Source organism: Lepisma saccharinum, chromosome 5 (assembly GCF_977018435.1).
Source record: "Lepisma saccharinum chromosome 5, izLepSacc3.1, whole genome shotgun sequence".
Taxonomy (NCBI): domain Eukaryota; kingdom Metazoa; phylum Arthropoda; class Insecta; order Zygentoma; family Lepismatidae; genus Lepisma; species Lepisma saccharinum.
In genome coordinates this window covers 69,391,281-69,418,629 of record NC_139233.1, presented here as the reverse complement: position 1 = coordinate 69,418,629, position 27,349 = coordinate 69,391,281, and the positions used below count along the sequence as shown (strand labels likewise).

The 27,349-nt window shown below is 37.1% G+C and overlaps 1 protein-coding gene across 2 annotated transcripts in view; it reads right to left on the bottom strand.

Annotated features, from left to right (window-relative positions):
* Uvrag (UV-resistance associated gene) overlaps positions 1 to 27,349 on the bottom strand; it is a 61,174-nt gene that overhangs the window by 4,867 nt on the left and 28,958 nt on the right. For both annotated transcript variants that reach the window (XM_083122628.1, XM_083122629.1), the window contains exons 6-8: positions 23,042 to 23,214; positions 15,410 to 15,636; positions 12,150 to 12,320 (exon numbers count right to left, since the gene is read on the bottom strand). In XM_083122628.1, coding sequence (XP_082978754.1) covers positions 12,150 to 12,320; positions 15,410 to 15,636; positions 23,042 to 23,214 — 571 coding nt within the window. The remainder of the gene's footprint in view (positions 1 to 12,149; positions 12,321 to 15,409; positions 15,637 to 23,041; positions 23,215 to 27,349) is intronic.

Genomic DNA, 27,349 nt, shown 5'->3' with positions numbered 1-27,349 from the left:
AGAAGTTGTTCTTCAAATCAAGTTGTATGTGATAATCATACTGTTGATATGGATATCTATAGACCAGGGTTTCTCATCTGCCAGGCACAACCTTGTACAGGGCCCTACCGTAAATTATTGTCACGAGCCGGAAATAAAATGCTGTATAATCAAAAATGCCAGCAGTCCCCGGGTGACGAGAAGTCGCCGGAGGAGTCTTGGTCGAGGGAGCGAAGCGTGACGTGTGTTGCGAGTGACAGTGTTAAGTCGGTCCATTTAAAAGGTTTGGGCGAACCCACTGAGGACACCTTCAATGGACCGATAGAGTGCCACGTCGTGACTCAACCGAGGAACCGCAAAGGAAATCAGGTACAGTGATGACACTTTGGGTTTTATCATTGTCAGTGTTTAGATATCTTGCTGACTCGTGCGTGATCTCCCCCCCCCCTCACGTGTGCGATTCTATTAAATATTGGTAAAGAGCAATGAGAGTAATTTATTCCATTCTTCATACACACATCCTCTTGCAGCCAAGCAGTTTAAGCCGGCGAACGGCCTAACGTAACATGGTGGAGGCACCGGGCATGTGAGCAATTATGAACGGCTGGAACATATGAAGCTTTTGTGCCGATTTGCACAAGATAATTTCCTCAAACGCCACAGAACAGACAAGGCACGGCTTGATCCTCACTATTCTCAAGCAGCGTTTAAATCTGGCGATCAAATACTTTTGTGGAACAATCGACGCTTATCAAAGACGTCCAAAGCATTTTCAGGCAAGTACAAAGGCCCCTTCACAGTAATTGAGCGACTTGACAAAAACCATTACAGAATTGAAGGGATCAAGCAAGGAAAACGGTTTGAACAAAAAGCAGCATCGGTCAGGATGAAACTTTACACACCACAAACGGTAACTCTCGATCGACCACGTACTGAGGAAGATAATGTGAATGCCTTAAAGTTACATTCAGGAGTGCAAGCGGATATCCCTCGTATTCTAGATTGACTTTATCTGGAAGAATTCACAACTAGTGAACTTTATATATCAGAAGTTGACAACACTGCAAGAAACATTGAAACACTGGCAGTATGAAACAGCTACTTCCTAACGAAGACGATCATCATCATCATCATCATCCTTCCTAGTTCCTCGCCGTGACGAAAATTCGAACAGAAATAGTAACAACTCCTCAACTATATATTTTACCACGCTGAATAACGCGTATAAACTATGCCTCTTCTTATAAATTCTGCTATTTTTTCTCTGCACCAATAAGTCGCATAACAAGAAGAAAATTAAATATATCTCGTACACGCGACAGCACTCGCCGCAACATTTTTTTTTCTTTCTCATACAAGATTGTGCCGACCCTTTGGCATCGTGACATCACTTTATGATGTGATTTCACACAGAGTAGGATGGAATTCTGAAGATGATACCGTAGCAACACGACCTTCTGCTTCGGCAGCATTTTGTGTAAGTAAACAAAGAGCACGAACGCGATGAATATAGCTACTGCATATGGGAAGAGAGCTCACGTGTTCTCACTGTTGGCGGAGACAATACGCTATGCACCATTCGCTGTACAATTCTCATTTTGTGACTTTTCAATAATTCATAACTACCTTCAACACGCCAAAATGCCATTACAGAGCATGCATGGGCCAACGTCTTATCCACCTTTTCTCTTCATATTTCTTCAATTCATATAACTTCTTACATATAAACGACAATATTACCAATCTAATTAATATATGACAGCATGTTAACTTCTAAATTTTTATTGTGCAGATGTGTCCCAGCTATCGATGAAGCGAACTGAGAGCGCTGCATCGTTAAAAACCGACCAAACTCTCACACAGAAACACATTTTTTTTACTGATATGACACACAACTCACACGATTTGGACAGAAATACCAAATCAAGTCCCTACTTCTTATTGTTACATCTGCCATTTTTATGACACATATTTACATTAACTGTTATTACATATTTGATACTCTCACTTCCATTTATTTTTTCTGAAGACTTTTCATTGTGTTTTGCTATAATCGAATGCATACTATGTATCTAATCTTATTATTTACACCCTGATTAAATTTACCAATTGCTCCTGTTCATGCTCAAAATTGTATTTTATGACATACTAAACACTGATAGTAATCATCATTTGCTGTGTCATCACTAATGTACCTTCTCATAGATATAAGGTGAAGTCATTTCTCCAGAATACATCCAGAAGTCATCCATAAGTGGCAAGCAGATTTCGCATCGAATTAATATTGTTCCTGAACTTTTCTTGCGAACATATTTTGTCTACAATCAACTTATTTGTGTATTCTTTTCAACATTTGAGACCTACTAACTTATCTTCGGATCAGTGTTACCAGTGATATATTAATTCAAGTGTTTTCACAGTGTCACGTACATGTACGTCGTGCGATGAGATGCCGCTGAGACTACCTTAATTGCCAATTTTGGTTCCATCCGCTTCGGAATACATGAAAGAAAAGTGTTACACTTCAATTAGTGTATTATTATTTGTTACGTTCTACAGTGCACTACATAGGCTACTTGCCTACAGCCCTACGACGAATCATGTTATATACAGGGTGTAATCATTTATTCAGGGACTGGTCATTGTACATATTTAATCATATCTTAATATTTTTTGTCAATAAAGAAATGTAATTGTCCCCTAGCCAATCCCATTTCTTTTCAGGGGAAGGTGGCATGTCACGAGCTGGAAATAAAATGCTGTATAATCAAAAACGTCAGCAGTCCCCGGGTGACGAGAGGTCGCCGGAGGAGTCTTGGTCGAGGGAGCGAAGTGCGAAGTGTGTTGCGAGTGACAGTGTTAAGTCAGTCCATTTAAAAGGTTTGGGCGAACCCACCGAGGACACCTTCAATGGACCGATAAGAGTGCCACGTCGTGACTCAACCGAGGAACCACGAAGGAAATCAGGTACAGTGATGACACTTTGGGTTTTATCATTGTCAGTGTTCAGATATCTTGCTGGCTCGTGCGTGATCCCCCCCCCCCCCACCCTCACTTGTGCAATTCTATTAAATATTGGTAAAGAGCAATGAGAGTAATTTATTCCATTCTTCATACACACATCCTCTTGCAGCCAAGCAGTTTAAGCCGGCGAACGGCCTAAACGTAACATTATACAAGGCTGAGGGAGGTTCTCCTGAAACACTAACTGCAATCACCCTCATAAAAATTAAATTAATATCATTATCAGTTTTCCAAGTATAATAATGCAGTCATCGATTTCCTAATCGGAATTTTTGTAGTGTTCAAAATGAAGCATGCCAATGAAAATCAGCAATTGCCGAATTAATCTAACGATGTTAGCCTGAGGAAACCACAAGATTTCATTACATCCAGTGGCAGACAACTAATTTAAAGCTAATTTTATTTTTATCAACAAGCCTAGACTTAACTGAACTATTAATCTGTATGATTAATTAATGCATAAAATTAAAAAAAAATAGAAAGGTATTTGCAAGTAAAATTGTTAAAATCAGGCATCAGCCTTAAAAAAACAAATTTACCAGACATGGTCTCACAAAGGTTGAGAACTACTACTACAGACAATCAGAATTGTATCAGTATAAACATTTGATAAACTGGTGTGTAATTGGTGTCAACAACCAAGTCAAACTGACGTCATTGTTTGTTACATTGGCGATATTGATGTAAAAACCATTAACATACACATATATCAAGGCACATATGATTTAAATTATCAATTCTGATAATTTCTCAAATCTTGTTACACATAAATCTTGAATAGTTCTAAAATGAATCACCTGAGTTGAGTTTACGTTGATTTTCATTTATACAAGCACTTTACACACTGATGTGGTGCTCCATATGTACTGTGCAAGTACAAGGTCATTCAATAAATAACCGGAAAAGTAGTATAAAAATCTAAAATACGATTGTGATATATGTTTGTTATTTTGTAAGGTATCTCTAAGCTATTTATAGCTGAGGCTGGCATGCCTGCCGCGCGCATGCTGGGAAACAGTTACACAAGATGGCGGCACCCTTACAGCAAAGTGTCATGAGAATTTTGTTGAGCGAGGGCTTGAAACCGATAGAAATTCATCGCCATATGACAGTTCAGTACGGTGACAACTGTATGAGTTGATCACAAGTGTACGAGTTGGTTGAGAAGTTCAAACAGGGCATAACCAGTGTTGAAGATTCTCCGCATCCAGGGCGCTCTGTCCCTGCAGTCACGGAAAGCAACATTGCTCAAGTGGAGGATTTGATAGCGGGAGAACCGGCGTATTACTGCCAATGAAATTGCTTCCCAGATGGAAATAAGTGTAGGATCAGCCCACTATATCAGTCACGACTAGACCTCGGATTTTTAGGTTCTAAATAGTGTGCTTTAATGGTCCTAAAATAGGTTCGAAAAACCCTAACATAGGTTCTAAAAATCATAAGTTAGGCTTGAAAAATCCTGAACTAGGTTCAAAAAAACTTAACATAGTTAAAAATTCCTGAAAAATGCTCATTAGGTATAATCACCGCCAATAAAAATGGGACACCTATATCCTGAAATACGCATTATCTTGCATAACGTTATGTGTGTTGCCTAACCCTACAGCGATGGAAGAACTTACCATTGGATATTTAATATTAAAATCCACTCTTCGCCATATAGTTAGGCAAAAATCTCTTTTCATGTTATCCAGTCAAACTTCGCACCTTTGTCTGTGAGGATCATCATATACGCTGAAAATAATCTTTCAACGAAAACATAGGCAGTGGTGCAAACTTCAATGCTGAAATGATAGTTCGCAAGGCGTGAATGCCACAAAGCACCAAAGTGATGCAAAAGTGAGCAAGACCACACAGATCAGACCACTTTGGATTGTACAGGTAATAGTGGCACCAGACATTTTGCTTTGATTAGAGCATTGAAAAATCACCATGGGCTTGGAGGAAGGGAAATCAAAAGAGAGTAAGTTTCAAACACATTCATCATTGAATTTTATCATGACCAAACAAAGCAAAAGCCTGTGTGTGACATACAAATCCTGTAATACCTTAAAAAATACATAAAAACCTAAAAAATGCTTGATTTAGGTGCATAACCCTAAAATAGGTTCTAATAAGCAAAATCCGAGTAGTTTCCTTTAGGAACTATAAAACTTCATCAGTTGTGTTTTTTAACGAAACGCTGACGTAACTTATTATTTCTTACATACCTGTCAAAGAAAAAAATAGGTTAAAAACCTAAAATTTGAGGTCTAGTCATGACATACTGAGGTTCAGGAAAGTGTGTGTGAAGTGGGTTCCAAAACGTTTGACACCGGAAATGAAGGAGAGACGTGTTGATGCGTGCAGAGAGCTTTTGCGCCATTATGAAGCTGACGGTGAGGTATTTCTTCATTGCATTGTCACTGGACATGAAAGTTGGGTTCATTTCTATGAACCAGAATGTAAGAGGACAACAATGGAATGTTGACATCCTTCGTCTCCCAGACCGAAAAAAGTGCATGCTCAACGGAGTGCCGGAAAGGTCACGTTAACTTTGTTTTGGGACCACAAGGTGACAATTCTTGAACATTACATGCCCGGAGGTCACAATGTAAACAGTACCACCTACTCCAAACTTTTGCATGAAAAACGGAAACCAACCCTTCTGCAGAGATGATGTAGACTGGTGTCCACTGGTGTACTTTTGCTCCATGACAATGCAAGGCCACACAATGCCAGTGTCACATTCTCTACCATCAAGGACCTAAAGGTTGAGTGCTTACCCCACTCTCCATATTTGCCCAATCTCGCACCTTCCGATTTCCACACCTTTAGCCCACTGAAAGATGGACTAAGTGGATCGAGGTTCCAGAATTACAACAAAGTCCAGTCAGCGGTGCATTAGTGGTTACGCACGCATCCAAAATATTTTTTTCTCCTGTGGAATCAGTGCCCTTATCAAGCGTTGACATAGGTGCATTGAACTAGGGAGTGACTATGTTGAAACATAGTACTGTAGTTCTTTTGGTGCTTGCAATAAATATTTGTTACAACATATTTCCGGTTATATATGAGCCTTGTATTTGTGCTAACACCAGCCCGATCCCGTTTATGTATCAACAGAGATGACATAATTTAATGCGTGAAATTGGGAATATACTGCACTGATCATTCACCTAATGGTAGGAGTTGGGTTCCAAAAAGCTGTTGCTAAATGGAGTGTAGATTTAAATATTAGTAATAAAGCAGATAATAGATAATGATAAACAACTGACAACTGTGCTCCATTTGTGCCGTTTTCATACTCTCTACTATCACCTCTTTACACCAAAATTTTGGTCTCGCTTTGAATGATTGATTGATTTGCTGTTTTAAGTCCACTTTATGCACAGTAAGGCTAATCAGGACTGGACCTACAGTTTTAAGTGGGATCCGAACCACTATGTGCCTCTACTGGGTATCAAACCCGGGACCCCTTGATTACAAGGTGACGACGTTACCACTGCACCATCGAGGAGGCCCTAATTTTGGTATTGCATTTCGCCTCTTTGCCATTTATTTTGTACTGTATACTTTATACTGGCACTATTTCTGGCCCTACTCTTCATATGTCCAAAAATCATTTCAAAATGTGCTGATGTAACCTGATTCTCATCATTAAAATCATTATTTTCAGTTTCTAACACATTTCGTTTGTCTGTTTTACATCCACTTTACACTTAGATAGGTTAATTGGTACTGGAACATTTACTCTAAGCTTCTTTTCATTTTTCCCTGCAAATTTTCTTCGCGATAGATTCTCCGCGTAACCGCCAAACAGATATCTTTAGATACAACTGGAAACAGATATCTTTAGATACAACTGGAACCACAATTTAAACTGGGTTCTGAACTACTGTGCAATGTGCCTTCACCCAGGAATCAAATGTTGGGCCCATTGATTACATGACAGCATTAAACTATGCCATCACGTTTCATTTGTATCTTTATTTCACAGGCATTATGTCATGTTTAAAAGAAAGTAAAATTTCATTACTTCTTATTAGATATTGTCTGGGACAAAACATGAAAAAATGTACATTGGAATCTGTGAAATGTATTCTATGTTTTGTTTGACTCATTGGTAAGAAGTTGTCAAATAGTTCCAGCATTTGGCAATTGATGTCAACAAGGAAGTAAAAACTAACAAGGTTAATAACCTAATTCAACCCACATGAAAAAAGCTATTCCAACAGCATGCTTTTTAATGGCTACTTATCAGCACACACAGTTTTGATATCTTGTTTAATTTTGCCCACTCCCCTCTTTAAAAAAGGAGCAAAAAGAACATGCTGAATCTAATTTCTAATCTACTATGCTCTTGTTATACAGCCTGTCTAATGTTTGTTATTCGATCGCTCCACAGCTCCATTGTATCAGTTACATCCTACCTCTCACCTGTCTGATAGCAGTCTTCCTACATGATATCGTCCAACTGCCCCATCAATATTTATCACCACCTATATTTTCTCTCGATCCTGTGAAAAAGATCATATTACTGTTTGAATGGTACTGACCTTCATATTCCTATACCCACCTACTCATGCCATTCTCGTTTTCCACAGGGCAAGATAGCACTGTCGTGGTTCCCATTCATTTTGGCAAAACAAATTCCCTGACTCTTCCAGGTTTTCCAGGAGATTTTAAAACATGTTTGCAGATCATTCTGAGTTGCTTCAACATGTTAATAATTACCTCTTAAGTATTCAACTATGCCTTGCTCTTTTATCCAGATTTCCCATCAGGAAGTTTGTTCAAGAAAAAAATATCATTCAGAAACCCTGGCAAGTACAAAAAAATGAACACCATTTATTTTCCAGGTTTTTGAATGTTCGTAATTCCCCAAATTTTTCTGTAGATTAATTACGCTGACCTCTGCAGGTTTTCTAGGTTATTGGGAAGCCTGACAGTGTAAACAGACAAACTCCGTTTCACTGCTTGAAATTACATGATAATGGGTGTGTCAGCACTGAGGTTATCGGCATTGACATGTCACATGGGGACAAGCTCCTGAACATGAAATAAAACTGCTCTTCCAGGTATCAACTCCGATGAAAGCTGAGGCTCTATACAGTCATTCGACACATGTATGTCCATCATACAACCCCACACATGATTATACTAGCTGTGGATCCAGTTGCCAGATCACATATCAACATCTCAGAAACAGTGAAAGCATTTAGGATGTAGGAACCACTACTTATCATGACATAACTTACCAAAGGATAAAACATATTGACCTGCTCGGCCCTGAGCATGTTTAGTGGTCGACATTTGATCTCATCACTGAAGTTTAAAGGTTCAAGTTCCAAGCTGGGCATGGGTGTTCTTTGTGAGTCTTTTTATCAATGTCATCTAATCACCATCCATCTTCATTGTTGTGATCAGTCAAAAATGGCAGAAAAGCAATGTGAAATGACATAAATATAAAAAATGGACATACGTATCTATATTCCTTGTACAGGGTTGACTACTCCTATGAAAAACAAACTAGCCGACACACACCCATTCAATGTTGCATAACCAGTTATTTTCTTTGTTTTTCTTTTAACCTCAGTTCTTTCATGTGGTTTCTCTTACTTATTTCCATTGCTCTGAATCAGTTTTGTCACGCTTAACCAAAGAGGTAGAAAACCAATGTACCAAGAGAGAACAAAAGAGAATATGCTGCCAGATTCTTCACAATAAAAAATTACAACGGATTAATAAATTTGAAGGTAACGAAAGAAAACTGGAACATAGTGCTTGCTGTCTGTGCTGATCATGCAGCTACTTCTTGGTAAGCTTTGTCATGATCCTGTCTTGAGTGACTTGTGTGGTCCTTCTTACAATAGCAAACTGGTTTTTCGGTATGTAAATGTCTCTCCCTTGTTCACAGGCACTCAGATTTTTTTTTAAAGGAGGAGAAGGGTTCAGTTGCTTTGTAATATTTTCTTGTGCAACCATGAATAGAAATACAGAGCAAATAATAATTATACTGCACTCTTCTTCCAGTAAAGTACTACACCTTTTGTCTGTGAGGATCATCTCATATGCTGAAAATGATCCTTCATCAGAAACATAGTCAGTGATGCAAATTTGAATTCCCAAACTTTTACCTCGCAAGGTGTGAATGCCACAAAGCACCAAACTGATGTGAAAATGAGCAAGACCACACAGATAAGAAGTTTGCACTTTGGACTGTTCAGGTAACAATGCCGTGCGACATTTTGATTTGTTTAGAGCTTTGAAAAAAAAAAGTCATGGGCTTGGAGGGATGGAAATGGACAGAAAGTATGTTTTAAACATTAGTCATTGAACTTTTTCATCACCAAACAGAGCAAATACGTCAGCGTGATACAAAAATTTTGTAAAGCCTTAAAAAATATGTAAAGATCTAAAAAAAAAGCTTTGGTTTAGGCACTATAAAACTTCATCAGTTGTGCTTTTAATGAAAACTCTAGCTTACCGGGAGGGGAGGGGGGAGGGTTGTCACACCTACCTCCTTATTTTTTAGGTTCATAAAAAAGATAATAAATCACATTGTTCTCTAGGGTTTTACCAATATTTCTGTATTACTTTTGTTCATAAAAACAAATGTAAACTAAATAGGAGGCAAAATGCAGTAGATGGGCCTATCAGGTGCCATCTTTGAATGCGTGTCATTTGAGACACTCATGCCAGTGAGACTGTACAATCGGTTGATAATGATGGTAAATTTTGTAATCATTACGATTAATAAACAACTGCACCCCTATAAACAAAAAAGCATTAATGGAAAATTGTTACGGTTTTTTTGAGCTCTAGTGAATGGCAAAATATGTGTGTGACACTTTTGGAATAATTGGTTATTATGTATTTATTCATCATCATCCTTGGCCGTTTCCTGCCTCTGGCTGGGTTGGTATAGTCAAACCTCTCCATTTTTTCCTGGTCTTCCACCACTCCTCTCTTTCCATGGTGCTCCAATCTTGTCCTCTTCTCCTAACACTCTCCACTATCTGCTCTTTCCACCGACATCTTGGTCTCCCACTTAGCCTTATTCCCACTTCTTGTACATTGTAAGCTCTTACTGGTAGTCTTTCTGCATCCATCCTCTTCATGAGTCCGAACCATCTCATCTGTGCCTGATCTATCCTGTCCTGTAGCTGTAGAATTTTATATTATTTGAAGGAAAAAAATCCCCCCAAAAAATCTCGATGGTGCAACATGCACCATAAAACCCCCTGTGGGCACCCCTGCCAGGATTTATCAACAAAAAAAAACACGATAGCAACAGGTTAAACTTGGCAAATTTATCAACAAAAATAATCACACGAGAAAAGGATTTCTGTTTGTTGCTTTCATTTTGGACACTAGTGTATATTACCTTCTTGCATTTCCTAGGTACATCCCTGTTCCATATTAATCTTTGAACGCTTTGATATAGCCCACCACCCATTTGTCCTCTTCTGTTTACCTCCTCATCTATTCTTCCACATCTCTCAATTATGCATCCTAGATATTTGTCCATCTTTATTCTTGGTTCATTTCTGGCTAGGTTTCTTGTTATCACCTCACTCCTTTCTGCAGTGAATTTCATTCCTGCTCTTCTGATTTCCTCATTTCAACTATCAAGCTGTCTGTACTTCTTCTTCCCTGTTTCCCCTTATTACTAAGTCATCAGCAAACAACAGGGCCTTCATCTCTTCCTCTCCTATCTTCTTCCCCACCTCTTTTTTAATTGCATCCATTGTAATTATGAAGAGCAGTGGGGAAAGAGCACTTCCCTGTTTTAGTCCATTACTTATACTGAACCACTGTTCTTCCCACTGGTGTCTTCACACAGCTCTGGTTGGCCTTGTATGTGCTCTGCACTCTACACACTCTCTCTTCCTCGACCCCTTTCTCTCTTAGAGTCTTCCAAATCTTTGTTCTGTCCATCCTATCATATGCCTTTTCTATATCTAGGAATGACAATCAAATCATTTCCATACTCGTAGTATCTTTCCTGCATTTGCCTTATGGTGAATATCAGATCTACTGTTGATCTGCCTCGTCCAAAATCCATACTGTTCCTCTCTCATGTTCAGCTCTGTTACTCCCCTTATTCTTTTCTCTAATATTTTGTCATTTATTATTAATGATGGTTATTTTTCTAATTATTAGAATTAATAAATAACAGCACATATATAACCAACAAAAGAAGCAGTGATTCAAAAACAAAATGGTTTCTTGAACTTTAATGATAAAAAAAAGTGTGGGTCTGTGAGCACCACCCCTCCTCAGGTAAGTAATTTCTCGTATAGCACGGGTAAGCTAGAGTTAACTTGATATTTCTTATTTACCTGCAAAGGAAAATAATAGGTTAAAGAAAACCTATATCCAAGCTCTAGTGATAATGGATCAAATGGATAGGCACTCGCAAAGAACACTTGCCAAACACAGGATTCGAACCTGGGAACTTTGGTGGCAAGACCAAAAGTGGACCACTTAATGCACTTTGCCACCAAGCTGGCTTCAACAGAATAAAGTCCAAAGGGGGACAAGAGAATCGGTACCCCGTAACAACCCCTTTTGAGTGGCACATGCATCCTCTCCTCACATTCCTTCCCTGATAAAAATGGTGTTAAATTGATCAGACTCAACTTTATTTATTTGCTTCCTTACAATTTTGTTGTGTTGGTAACGCTATCAGCTTGTATTCAATGAATCCTGGGTTCGATCCCCCGTGGAGGTACACTGCAGAGTGCTACCAGTAAGCCTATCTGAGCATAAAGCAGACTCTTTAACTTAGAAATTCGATTTAAAACTTAGTGTGTACGTTTATATTGTTTTTATATTCACAAGGAAAAAGAAAGATTTTATTTAGTGGAATTATTTAGATAGCAGAAGGTTAGCACTCACCTTTTAAACATCAAATAATGGATTACAGAGTGGGTTACTGTTACTTTTACTGGGAATTTGTCTTGATAAGTGTTGGATTAACATTAAGTGTTCATGGAGAAGGGTTACCCTTTACTCTTCCATTATTAGACTATTTATTACAAGTTTGAGGTGCTTTGGTAGAGGTGGGTTACCACTCACTCTGTCCTCCCCCTAAATCCAACAGGGGAAACACAACTAATTTAAAACATTCCTAGAAATATATCAAGACAAGTACTCACGTTATAGATCCTGACTTCAGCTGCAGTAGGCTTGCTAAATTTGGAAGTGTAGCCCTAAGATCCTGGGTTGGCAACCCACAATACCACCTAAGTTGTGCCACATTCTTGTTTAAAAGATAAACGCCATAGTTAAACTGAAGTTTTTCTTTTCCTCTTGAAAACAACGGAAACCTGAAAGAAAGAAATATTTTTGTTCAGATACTATATTACTTAAAATAATACAAAATTTACCTACATTGTCAAAAATAAGTTAATTTTATTTTAGAACATGCATTTTCAATATAAGAACAAATATGACAACAGACCAAACAACAAACGATCTAAAATTTACCAATACTTAGAGGCATGCATATTTTGTTTTTGATGAAAACCCAAAATGTTAATTAATTTTTCATATTTTTGAAAGGTGTGATGTGCATTTTCCTACCCTGTTTTGTCACGAAATAATGTGAAATGAACAGGAAAATGCAAAATAGACTCTTAAACATGAAATTTAGAGTTTATTTACCAACACAACACTTTCTGAAGTTTGAATTATCCTGAGTGTTAAGCAATTCACGAATTCTGCTGTAAATATTTGAGAAGCAAAAATGGATCCCCTTATACAGGAATAAACTCAATACAATGGTAACTACTTATATGTGCTATTAGAAGGAATATGTTTATTTTGTGTAATAAGTGGAGTTTCAAAATCAAATTTAAGATTATATTCACAATTCTAAAACCAAAATGTCATTTTATATACTGCTTTTGAACCCGAAATTGACTCTGTTGTAACAAAATTTTGCTTTTTTATTTACCAAAAATATGTGCCTCTACTAATAACAGATAATCTATCGATCTCAACAAAATGAATTGTTCACTGCAATGGGTTGTCTCTTTGAAAAACAATTGCATATTCACACATTTTCTTTATGAAACAATGACACACGAACTATGTTTTGTTCATAAAATTACACCAAAATATGTTGTATCAGTGAAATTATTGGTACTTTTACCAATAAGCCAACATGCTTATTTCAGCCAATAGCAATAGAGTACTGATTAATCTGTCCCATCCCAAATAAGAATGTAACTCATAGTTTTATATTTTATAGGTAATTTTGTAATTACTTTTATGAATATAAACACATAATTTGTATGCTCTGGTATGACAATAAAATTAATACATTGCCATAACAACATTTGAAAATGGTTAGGCTAAGTTCAGAGTTCCACATTTGTGCAATATTTAGAATAATTTAGTCAAATGATTGCTCAAAATTTATTCATATAATACAATTAAGTGTCTGAAATTACTATTTAAACTAATTTTATTAAATATGATGTTTAAAAAAGCCAATTTGTATAACATGACAAAATTTTCAAATTGTGCAATATTTTGAATTCATATTTATACCAGTTATTTTTGATTGATATTATGAAAAATTAACATATCTTCAATCATATGTGTTCTTTCAGACAAGAAAGATATGATACATTCAAATTTATAATTAAATTTATTGAAATTGTGTACATTTGCATTGGCATCAAGGTTTATATACAAAGGTCAACACTTTAAAATTGTTCAATGTATAATATGACGTCATTCTTGATATGTTGTATCAACATTAAAAAAATTGTAGTTGTAATCATTAGATAAGTATATTGTGATATACATTGTATAATAGCTGTAACAGAGCAAATATGTATATTTACTACACAAACATTCAAGCTGTTAAGCACTTATTGATAAAAATATAAAACAAAAACAATTGAAGATAACACAGACTAAAAAATCTGGCTTGAACTAGTTGCTCTGATACTAGTTGTCTGTGACTGGGAGATGATCTCAAGATGGAACAAAGATATGGCAATATGGGATAGATATGTATTTGTACAATAATTGTTGCTTTTAAAGCATTAAACTTTGCAATTTTATAATAACTTGGATGCTTAAGTTATATAGAAGCCTTTTATGACTTGAATGAACTTTGATTATGATATAATCTCTCAAAAGATTCGAAAGTTGTGGAACGGCACTCATATGTATAAAATATGCCATGTTGAATTTGAAGCAGTTAATAGGTATCTGCTTTCATCTTCCTTAACAAGCAAGCTTGTGAATGCTACAATTCCTCAGATGAATGCTTTGAGGAAAGTTACATAAAGTGACACACAAATGTTCTGCATTTGGCCGGATGCTGAGTTTTGAAAACTGAAGATCAGGATTGTAGAAAACCTGGATGAAGAAATTGGCATATTGAACATACTCAGTTGTAGAATGAATGCATGTTAAATTATAAAAACAAAGACTTACTCTATCTCAAAAGGAGATAAAGAAATATTTTCTTCTTATCAATAACATTTATATGATATAAATGTCCTTGTTAACAAATGCATAATTTGATGCTGTTGTAACTTTTGTTATTTCTAGTTTTTTATCAATATAATAATTATAAAAATATTTATAATTGTTTGACATAAACACTATTCATCTGCATATGTAAGCTGGTATTCCTTTTCAACATATATCCGTAGCTTCCTACTGTGCTATTACATTGATTTGAATTCTGACAGGTATATACATAAAATCATGTGCCAATCAAGACTTCATATTTAACCGAGGACATTTATCAAAGTGATTGATTAGTGAGATAGATTTGACTGAATTGTCTTCTCGATATTTAGTCTCACTTTCTTCTCTTTTCATCACATTTATCATCATACTGGGTTTTGTAAAGTAAAAGTCTACATGTAAAGTTTCTTTTCTAAATGCAAAACCCCACTGCACCACCTGTTGCACATATTAATAAAGGAGGTTCATTAATCATTTACAGTGGAACTCCCAAGTTTATGTTCCCTGGTTTTACATTTTCCTGCATTATACATTCAATCTTGATGGTCCAAAATAACAAGACATTATAAATATTTTCTCGATTTTTACATTTAGCCGCATTATTAATTTTCTCAGGTTGGTTCCCCGAAAAATGTAAAGTTGAGGTTCCGCTGTGAAATTTTGTATTGGATCGGTGTGATATTGATATCAGCCAATTTAATATCTGTAATTTATCAGTATTTTTGTTTTCATGAAAAATTTCATTTGCCCCTTTCTAATATCTTTTTTTCCTTTCTATTTTGATGTTGTCTTTATTGATCTTTGCATTTACTGCTTGAAAAGAGACAAAAATATATGAATGCATGTCTCATTTCATCATCAAATCTGCTTCTGACCTGCAATTTAAATGTATCGAATAAAATTCCAAATCATGCGTACTTACTCTCGATCTTTGTCAGGTATCTTATCAGTAATGTGGTCCATTATTTTGCTCCGAGATCCAAAATGAATGACAGGATACCTCAATGGAATTTGCAGAAAAATTGAGATCATCTGAACCAAATGAGCAACATAGCCAAGCCCTACGGATATTGTCACTTCATCATGGCCAACAAAGTCTTCAGAGTTTGGTAGAGGTATTCCGCAAATGGTGTGATTTCCGTTTGGCAGCTGGAAAGAAAAGAGCATTAACAGTTCCTTTAAAAAATTGAACCATATAAAATAACCATCAATAGAATTTTGTAGACTTAAAAATTGCCGCAAACATTGTTTTGTATTAGCTCATCTTTTTCCTTCATTGGTCACATAACTGAAATGTGTGGCCAAGTTCATCAAGTGGTTGACTTTCAATGTCACTATCAGTTTGAAGGTTTGAATCCTGGTTTTGGCATGGATGTTTATTTTTAAGTGTTTCTTCATCAATTTCATCCGATCATCACTCATCCTCATCACTGTGATAAGAACAAAAGGTTGATAAAAAGCAATACAAAATAACAAAACTATGAACAAATACAGTACATACCTTATTCTTGAGTGGGTAGTGCAAAAATTAATTACATGTGTCTTTCTAGGATGACTGGATATGTAGGACCATGTATACGTAGGAGCTGGCAAATTGTCAGATAGTCTGTAGACAGTATGCATAGGTCAAAGCCATAAAATCCCTAACCCACATGCTTCGTCTACACTGGCATGGCAGTTTCCTTCTTTGCTGGTACCACATGTCAGTGAAGAGTTCAAACAGCTTCCTTTGTTAAAAAAAAACTTGTCACATGATATATAGTTTTTGTTGTATGTACGCATTGCTTGCATTGTAGAATTATTTTCCTGTAGTTAACGGTTATTACAAGCATAAGAAAACAGTTTTTCGTTGTGACGTTTCAGGAGAACACACGCTCCTTTCATCAGACATTTATTTTCATTTTGACTAAAGATACAGTTATAACAATGGTTAGTAATTTTTTAAACAAAAAAAATTTGTTACATAATGGATGTTGTCAATGTTACATTGTTGTAATATAGCAACTTAACTGTGAAAAGAAGCAGTCTGTTATATTTTTATTTCAGATAAAAAAAATTGATCACATTATTTTTTATTTAAAATTATGAATCCCAAATATTATCAGGTAATTCAAAGTCATCATTTTTTTCACAAAGTCTCGTGATGTCTTCTTTTACTTTAAATTTTAAAGATGGTGGCTTACTCCATTTGTGAAAAAGAAAATTGAGTAAGCCACCATCTTTAAAATTTAATGTAACAGAAAACATCACGAGACTTTGTGAAAAAAATGATGACTTTGAATTACCTGATAATATTTGGGATTCATAATTTTAAATAAAAAATAATGTGATCAATTTTTTTTATCTGAAATAAAAATATAACAGACTGCTTCTTTTCACAGTTAAGTTGCTATATTACAACAATGTAACATTGACAACATCCATTATGTAACAATTTTTTTTTGTTTAAAAAATTGCTATCCATTGTTATAACTGTATCTTTAGTCAAAATGAAAATAAATGTCTGATGAAAGGAGCGTGTGTTCTCCTGAAACGTCACAACGAAAAACTGTTTTCTTATGCTTGTAATAATTGTCAACTACAAGGGTCGTTCAAGGTTGACCGGGATTTTCGTACGTAAAAAATCGATGAATAGCCGGATCATGATGAAACGTGCGGGTGACGTAATGTATTCCTTCGCGAGTAACTAGCGCCCAGCATGACGTATTTCGCGCATGCGCAGCAGTTGCAGCGAACATGGCGGTAAGCAGTGTGTCTGTGGTTGTGGAGCAGCGGTGTGTAATCAAATTTCTCGTGAAGGAGAAAGTGAAACCAGCTGAGATTTTCAGACGATTGCAAGCACAGTATGGTGAACAAACGATGTCGCGGACAAGAGTGTACGAATGGTGTGAGCAGTTTCGCGAAGGACTGGAGCTGGTGACAAATGAAGCGCATGGACACATTCGCCCGACTGCAGTCACACCAATGAATATCGCACGTGTTGAGCAAATGATTCTTGAGAACCGGCGAGTAACAGTGCGGGATATTGCTGCCGAGGTGAATATCAGTGTCAGGAGTGTTGAGACAATCATTCACGGCCACTTACGCTTCCGCAAAATCTGTGCAAGGTGGGTTCCCCGCCAGCTGACATTCGATCAGAAGTGGACACGCAAGATGGTCTGTGAACAGCTTCTGAATCAGTTTCGAGCAGAAGGTGATGAATTGTTGCAATCCATCATCACGTGTGATGAAACATGGTTGCACAATTCAACCCCAGAGACCAAAAGACGCAGCATGGAGTGGCGGCATAAAGGTTCCCCGCCCTCCAAGAAAAGCAAAACGCAGCTGTCCGCTGGTAAGGTCATGGCAAGTGTCTTCTGGGACATGAAGGGCGTTATCCATGTGGATTTTCTGGACAAAGGGAGCACGATTAATGCCCAGTATTACTCCACATTGTTGAGTGGTGCTGTACGAAAGTCCATTCGCAAGAAAAGACCTGGGATGTTGTCTGGAAATGTCATTCTTCTCCATGACAATGCCCGCCCTCACATGGCCAATGTGACAACAACAACTCTGGCCGACATGTGCTGGGAAGTTCTGCCCCATCCCCCCTACAGTCCGGATTTAGCCCCCAGTGATTATCATTTGTTTGCACCCCTTAAAGACCATCCGGGAGGGAAGAAATTCACGACAGACGAAGCACTGCGGAGCGATGTCCTCCAGTGGCTACGACAACAACCAAGTTCTTTCTACGCCAAAGGAATTCGGGAGCTGCCAGAACGATGGCACTGGTGCCTCGGCGCGCACGGAGAATACTTTGAAAAACTGACATAGTTTGGTGTTTCTTCTGCTACCTATTTCCTCTGCAGAAATAAAAGTCCCGGTCAACCTTGAACGACCCTTGTACAAGAAAATAATTCACGATATATGGCTGACTGGTTTAGAGTTAGGGTTACCGGATCGCTATAAGGGAAAAGTAGGACATAATGTCCAAACGTGTAGGACTAAGTCAAAATGTAGGACTCACAGCATTTGCAATAAATAATACACATTTCTAGAACACGTTAAGACAGTAATTTAAAATTGACAGTTTCCAGTTTTAAAGAAAAATAATGAATTCCTAAATGCAAAATTTCCAAACTTGTAATCAACATTAAACAATACATTTCTGATTACATGTTTTAACTGGTAGTTCTCAGAGGAGACAATTTTTCTCAAAATTACAGGTTTAATCAAAATATATTTATGAGAAACTGAACAGTCAAACTATTTGATATTATACTGAACCAGTACCAAATATTTTACAGACTATGAAAAAATTGTTTCTCCCTGAGTGCATTCTGCTGATGGTAATGGAAGTACTCTATCAACATTTGCATTATGACCTGGAATGGCAAATAAATGTGCAGCGATTACCGTAACTTGAACTGATTCCTGAAGTTTCATCTAGGGTAGTTTTTAGTACAATAACTTTGTTCTGTATACCCTTGCTTTACAACCAAAATATTGAATAAGAATGAGAAACACCTTGTTCCATCAGTATAAATCACAAATTTTGCTCAGGCACTGAACAGTGAATACGGCAAAATATGGCCCCAAAACTTGGTCCATTAATTACTTCTGTTTTTCTTCTAGCAGGACAAACTTTTATTATTTTGAGAGGGGGGGGGGTGACTGAATCAACATATATTTCCCGATTGTGCAGTGGTAGCGACATTGCCTTGTAATCAAGGGGTCCCGGGTTCGATACCCGGTGGAGGCACATGGTGGTTCGGATCCCACTTTAAACTGTAGGTCCAGTCCCGATTAGCCTTACTTTGCATAAAGTGGACTTATAACACCATTACGCCTTGTTTCCATGATATAAAAAACTCAATATGCTGACCAAGGCAGTAATTTATTTTATTATAAAACATAAAACTAAATATAACGTTTCAACCTTCTATCAAGGTCTTCTTCAGACTCTGCACCAAGTACAAATGTAACAAGATACAAACACAGGACGATATATATACACAAACATTACTCCCCCCCCCCGCCAAGACTATTAGAAAGTTGTTCTGGAACATTCTAGCAGGTGGCTTTCCCTTGTCAACTGTACTTTCATCTAAAAGGCTAAACATATTTACTTCCATATAGAATGTGGTTGGACTCTTTATCTCACGCTCTTTTTACTTCATCCTTCTCTCCTCTTTCTCTCTTGTCCTGTCCACTCTTTCTAACACCTTCTTCCATTCTTTGTTTAACTTCAGTCCTCCATTCCAGTTCATTGTGTCTTCTTCACCTTTCTTCTCTATTTCCTTGGCCTCCTTCCATTTTCTCACTAGTATTCTCTTCTCCCTTCCTATCTGCTTAGCCTCATCCCACTCTATGTCATGTCCTGTTTCTCTCGTGTGTTTAAATATCGCATTTCTCCCTCTCTCTTAAGTCCTACAACATCCCTATGTTGTTTCAACCTTTCTTTCAGTCTCTTTTTCATTTCTCCTATGTACACACTCTGACATTCTTTACATTTCACTTCGTAGATAATCCCTTCCTCTTCCCCTTCTCTGTATTGCTTTTTGTTGTTTGCATTCTTTGCTATTCTTAAGATACTTCTCCCTCCCTTCCTGTAAGTTTTAATACCCGCTTTCCTAAGCATTTTCCTTACCTTTTCTGTGGTCTTCCCCGTACTCCTTATTCCAAACCTCCTCTCTTTTTCTTTCTCTTCCAATTCTCCCCTGCCACTTTTCTTCCTTCTTCTGTTTATGTCCAGTCTATCCTCCTCCTCATAGCCATTCTTTTCCAGCTGTTTCCATAGGCTATTTATTTTGCCTTCTTTTTCACATTCTTTTGTGCATATTTTCTTGATTCTGTCCTCCATATTCTTTATAAAATTTCTTTTTGTCACATCACCAAGACAAAAAGAAATTGTGAGGTGACAAAAAGAAATTTTATAAAGAATATGGAGGACCGAATCAAGAAAATATGCACAAAAGAATGTGAAAAAGAAGGCAAAATAAATAGCCTATGGAAACAGCTGGAAAAGAATGGCTATGAGAAGGAGGATAGACTGGACATAAACAGAAGAAGGAAGAAAAGTGGCAGGGGAGAATTGGAAGAGAAAGAAAAAGAGAGGAGGTTTGGAATAAGGAGTACGGGGAAGACCACAGAAAAGGTAAGCAAAATGCTTAGGAAAGCAGGTATTAAAACTTACAGGAAGGGAGGGAGAAGTATCCTAAGAATAGCAAAGAATGCAAACAAGAAATAGCAAAACAGAGAAGGGGAAGGGGAAGGGATTATCTACGAAGTGAAATGTAAAGAGTGCCAGAGTGTGTACATAGGAGAAATGAAAAAGAGACTGAAAGAAAGGTTGAAACAACATAGGGATGATGTACGACTTAAGAGAGAGAGAGAAATGCGATATTTAAACACACGAGAGAAACAGGAGATGACATGGAGTGGGATGAGGCTAAGCAGATAGGAAGGGAGAAGAGAATACTAGTGAGAAAATGGAAGGAGGCCAAGGAAATAGAGAAGAAAGGTGAAGAAGACACAATGAACTGGAATGGAGGACTGAAGTTAAACAAAGAATGGAAGAAGGTGTTAGAAAGAGTGGACAGGACAAGAGAGAAAGAGGAGAGAAGGATGAAGAATGAAGTAAAAAGAGCGTGAGATAAAGAGTCCAACCACATTCTATATGGAAGTAAATATGTTTAGCCTTTTAGGTAATGCGTCTGACTACCATGCTAAAGGTCCCGGGTTCGATCCCCGGCCGGTTCAAATCCAGGAACTTTTCTAACGTTGGAAGCAGCTCCGGCGCCCACCCAGCGTCGAATAACATGGGTACCTGGGGGAAACCCTGGGGGGTAAAGGCGGTCAGGGGCATGATGCTGATCACAACACCCCACTCACGACCGGATCAAGAAAGTGTGGGGTGTTACACCCACACCCCCTATACGCCTTCATGGCATGGTGCTATGCACAGGGGAGCACTTTACCCTTTTACCTTTTAGGTGAAAGTATGGTTGACAAGGGAAAGCCACCTGCTAGAATGTTCCAGAACAACATTCTAATAGTCTGGAGGGGAGTAATGTTTGTATATATATATATCGTCCTGTGTTTGTATCTTGTTACATTTGTACTTGGTGCAGAATCTGAAGAAGACCTTGATAGAAGGTTGAAACGTTACGTTTAGTTTATGTTTTATAATAAAATAAATTACTGCCTTGGTCAGCATATTGAGTTTTTTATAAAGTGGACTTAAAAACACCAAATCAAAAATATAAATTTTACTATTGAGTTTGGGAGTGAAGTCCTTAGACTTGTAACTTGCATAATTTCTCTTTGTCCAACTGTGAACACGCATTTTTCTAATTAATATTATGCGAGGATCAAAAACATTTATAATATTTTTCAAATTACTCCCAGAAGCCGGACAAAAGGCTAAAATGTAGGACATATCCAGGAAAAACTGGACATCTGGTAACCCTATTTAGAGTGTCATTCAAAAGGATGTGTGAGATCCCTGTCCGATAATAAAACGATTGCTTCTTATTGTATATGTCCACAACTATCTGTAATTTGCTATCTCCATGCATGCAAAACTGGTCTTAGGGAAATTTCAAGTTTGAATCACCCTAAAACATTACAGAGCACATTTGCAAACAGGATTCATTGTGTACCTTTCTGTAACATGCACAATAGTAAACAATGTTATAAAATATGCATATTTCTTCAAACCATTATATCAATAATTGATCTGCTGCTGGGGAAAAAACGCTGTCAGTATTGTAGTTATGAAATTTAAATGTTTAATTCCTTTGCTCCTAATAAATCATAAACCATCCATATCTACAGTATTATTAATAGAGACCAGATTTTAAAGGTAACAATCTAAAAAGTACAAAAAAGGAAAAATTATTGCCAAAAAAAGGAAATGAAAAAGGACGAGAGTTTATTTTTGCACTCCACTAAACATATTATTTTGAATGGAAGCACAATACATACCATTCATAAAAAAGGGATACATTAAATTTCGTATGAAGTAAGGTCAAAAATGCAAGAAATTTAATGTATCCCTTGTTATATATGAATGATAAATATTGTTTAATTTAAAAACAATATTTTTAGTGGAGGGCAAAAATAAACTTTTTTGTTTCCTTTTTTTGAAGGTAAAGTCCAGCGAATAATCTTACCATCTGTTTCCATGAAATCTTCCTTCAAACAGTTTACCACATTCCACTGCTTGTTGTCTCTTTTGTTTAGGGAAAATATAGTCATACAAAATATTTGATATATTGTCAATAAAGATATCAAATTCATCACCTTGTCCCACAAGGAAGATATTTTTCAAAGAGAAAAAAAGGGATTTGTAGGCTGAAAAACTAGTCAATAAAGGGACCAGAAAGGAAAATATTTTTAAAGAAGGGAAAAGGAGAGAAGTCAAAACCATGTATTCTTGTTGGTGGAAGATAATTATCAACAATGTTATTATTTATTCCATGATCCTGTGGAGAAATAATAAAAAAAGGAATTCCCATTAAAATATGGTCTCTAATTATTAAATAGGATTTTGACTTTACATGTGTCTCACCTGAGTTATTGGGTATATGGTATTCAACTCTGAAATAAGCTGTTTTCTCCTAAAGGTGAGCCGTGCATTGGTTCTCAGGAACTGTCCACGTGAGTCTAAGTAAGATTTATTCCACTCCTTGAGATGTTCTATTTCTTTGTGAAGGTGTTGGTATTTTTCTAACAAATCTGTACCTGCAAGCAAAAAAGCATGTACTGTGTATTAGGTACTTGGGAAGAAACTTGAGGGAGGAAATCCTCCTGCCAACTTATCAATTACATATGAACTCTACCAAATTTCAAGATTTCTTGGATCCCCAGGGTTTTTCATGCGAGTGGAAACACTGGTAGATGCAGCTCCAGGTTAAGCTTCTAGCCTCACCCTGTACAGCAGTCAGCTCACGAAAAGATCTTTGCGTCAATCACACAGAGCGTGTGTCTGCGGCAACAGGTTGCTGCTTCATTTTTTCTTCTTTTTCTTTCAGTGTGCAGAATATTTTTGTATTGCTTATCCTGTACATTATTTATACTGAATTTCAAATAATTTCAAAAAGAATATATGGCAATGACTTTAGGGTTACCAGATGACAAACTTTAAAAAAAAAAAAAGGACATTTTTTTCATAGATTGCAGAAAGTTGTCAACTTTTCGACGAAGATGCAGCAGTTCGAACACACCTTTTGTGCTTACTGATATTTTGATTAACTTATAGATCTCACACCCCTGTAAAATTATTTTACACAGTTTCCGTATAACTAATAATAGGCAAATGTCTGAATATTCTAATATTTATGCACTATGCTCGTAATATTATATGGTTGTGAAACTTGTCTCTTACTTTAAAAGAATAACAAATTGACATTCTGCCTCGCAGTTGTTTCTTCCAGGCCTAAAGTCAGGAAACCGTTTTTGTAAGTCGTCACTAAAAATACATTTTCGTTCGGTATGGTTCAGATTGCTGATAAGACAGAACTTTACTTCTCCACTGCAATGTAACAACTAAGAAAAGAGTAGAGTAGTTAAAATTTACTGTTTATTTCCGAATTCTGATGTCATGGAACTCAAATCAAAGTGGCATATTCTTACCTATTGTTAGAAATTTGCTCCTCACCACGAGCCGTGGTAGATGTCACAAATGCTTTGAAATCAAAACCTCAAGCAGTGCAGCAGTGACAGCAGAAGATGCAAAAGTCGAACAATTTTTCTTTGTTGGAAGATAAGTTTTTGTCTTTGCGCTTGCAACTGAGTGTGTTGCATTTCCTTACTTCAAAATTGAAGATGGAAACAATGATTTACAAATAACATTTTGTTACCAATTTTGAAGTTAAACAATTGTCTATACCCCCAAAAAGAGGAATTTTCCAAATTTTCCTGAAAACCCACACTGAGCATTTTTAGGACCCGAAAAAGAGGACATGTCCAGGTAAAATAGGACATCTGGTATCCCTAAACGACTTGCGTTGTTGCACCGGTTACAGCAAGCCCACATGTGTTTCTCACTCAGGTGCACTCCCCCAACTCTAATAGTGGAGTCGCCCTTTGCTACTCACTTCATTTCCGTCTTTTCCCGAGTGGTGAGCTGTACCAGTACTCTCAGTTTTTCCTACCTCTCCTCCGAACAGTGTTGCCAGTAACATAATAGTAATTGTCATGATTTTATACACACACACAGGTAGAAAAATAACAGGCACACAACAATAAGAAGCAGCGCAATGAGAGGAGAATGTAACAGTGTTTACATGTGACTACACAGACAATTTTGAAAAGTCTATGAACTGCTACAGTGTTCTTGTTCCCCATTCACAAATTAAGCATGGGTCCTTGTAGATGAATTGACAGTATTGCCATCTATACATTTAAAAAAAAGAAGAAACATGATACACACTTAGTTTACACACCAAAGAGGTAAAATTAGCCTTTGTTTCACATAGAAATAATAGTACTTCTTAAATTTCTCTTACCTAATCATAGAGTTGAGCTGATCCCACTTTGAAGCAATATTCATAATAATGCCATACTCTTACTAATTTCCATATATGCCAAAGCGTAAACAGTGTATCAATTAAAAATATGATTACAGTTGAACCTGAGTTGTACATATGTCAAGGTGAAGAGAAAGTAATACGGACAGCAAAAAAACAACATTTGGATGAACTTCTTCCAGAGAGCAATCATATCATCTCCCTTGGCATCAGCCAACAAGAACTCCTCCACCTCCTAGACACTACCAAAAGAAAAACGAACCAGCCCCGCCACCAGAAGGAAAGGATAAAAGAAATATGGATCGGCCTCCCCCGATATCCTGACCTAACCAAGAAAATTCAAAAAGTTCTAACCAGGCACAGTTTCAAGATAGCAGATAAAATCTCCTCCTTCCATAGACACACACCTAACCCATTTCAAATAATATTACACCAACCCCAATGCAAGAAGTGGCATCTACATGATCACCTGCACTTGAGGAAGCAAGTATGTAGGTATGACAAAGTGCCGACTTGATGATTGGCTTAAGAGCATGATGCTGATCACCAACTTGGGAGAAGAACAGGCCTTTCCTGCCACCTTATAGACAAAAACCGTAACATTGTCTCTGCCAATATAGTCAAGTAAGCGAAATCCACCTTGGACAGGTTCTCAAAAGAAACCTCTGCAATACTGACCACTCCCACCGACCCCAACACTAACTTCGGGGCAAGGGTGACCAGACACTTAAATTTAAAAAAGATGACAGAGCATGGCGAAAAAGGAGGACATAGCAAAAAAAAATGGCTATACATTTGCCATTACTCATAATTTAATCAATATACAAAAATCTTACCAACATTTCGCTCACAGATACTTTTCAGAATATCTCTTACCTTTAAGCAAAGAAAGCAATCTCATAATCTGTTATTTAACAAATGACAAAGAATATCTATAATTGGAAGCACAGAATTTTACTTCTTTTCTAATTCTTGGATATTAGACTGAGTGTCCTTCATCAAAATCATCATATCATCGCTCATACCCATCTTCGCTATTAGCCAAAAGTGGCAGAAGAGCGAAGTAAAATAAACCAAATCAATCAACCGAAAAGGAACTGCACAGATTATGTGCGTTGCAGCTGTCTCAGCGCTTAATACAAATGACTGGGGAGCGGAATTTTGCCTATGTGCCTTTTTTATTCCTTTGTAGTAAAACATAGGCTTTCATGTTTAAACTTTAAAGTTCGATTCGTGGAGTTTCTATTCCGAAAACACATTTTTATAGTGCCTATAAATTCCTATTTTGATGGTTAGTGCCTATTTTGCATAATCATGGCAAAAATGGATATTCTGCAATTTTTGCATACTTCAGCTTTTTATGTGCCTTTGGCTTTTCCTATATTGAAAGATGTAAGGCTTTGTTGATGCTGTACTGACTGAAATCTGGAATTCGCCAGATTTGATGGTTTGAATTGGAACATTATTTTAAATATTTTTTTTTGTTACAATGGTGCAAATTGTTCTTTCATAGTTTGTTCAAATTCGCACAGTCTTTAGCACAAGCTCTTTTTGTGAGAATTACTTTAACTGACGATTCCCCGCAAATGTGAATTTCAATCAAAGGAGTACTATAGTATGTTAATCGTTAGCACACTTTTATGTATAAACTGAAGAGTTAATACAGTATAACTGCATTGTAAGAAGAAAATTTAAATAAGTTCACATCTATTTTAATATCTTTTTTTTAATCTTAGGGTGCCTTTTCTTAGTTTACAGTGTATTTTTAAGTGCCTATTTTCATCAATTTGGTGCCAATTTCAGGGGGTTTTAGTGCCTTAAATAACCGTCATACTAATGACTCAGTCGGGAAAGTGATCATGTTGAACTTCCAGATGCTAGGTGAGCATTGCTCGAATACTTAACGTGCCCCCAAGAGAAGCATTCTGTATGCAGCACATTTGCTATGGTCAATGCTATACTCTTTCCAAAAAAGGAGGACATTTACCGATTTCTAAAAAAATTTGCCCGGATGCCGGACAGACACCTAAAAAGGAGGACATGTCCGGATAAAAAAGGACGTCTGGTCACCCTACCTGGGGCCCTCAATAAAACCTGGCTTCCCACTATCAGGAACATGCATACCCACCCAACCTGCTCCCCTCGCGCAAAAAAGAAAGCAAGCACAGGCCTTTAGCATTTGCAAAAAAGCTCACCTGCACATGCGAAATGCCTTTTCACGGAAGTAGATCACGAGACCGGGAAGCGACGCCTACAGCAGCAAAACCCCGATGCACGAAAAAAGAAGGAAGCACTACACCCACACCAAAATGGCAGAAAGTGAAAGGACCACATCAACTAGCGCCGCC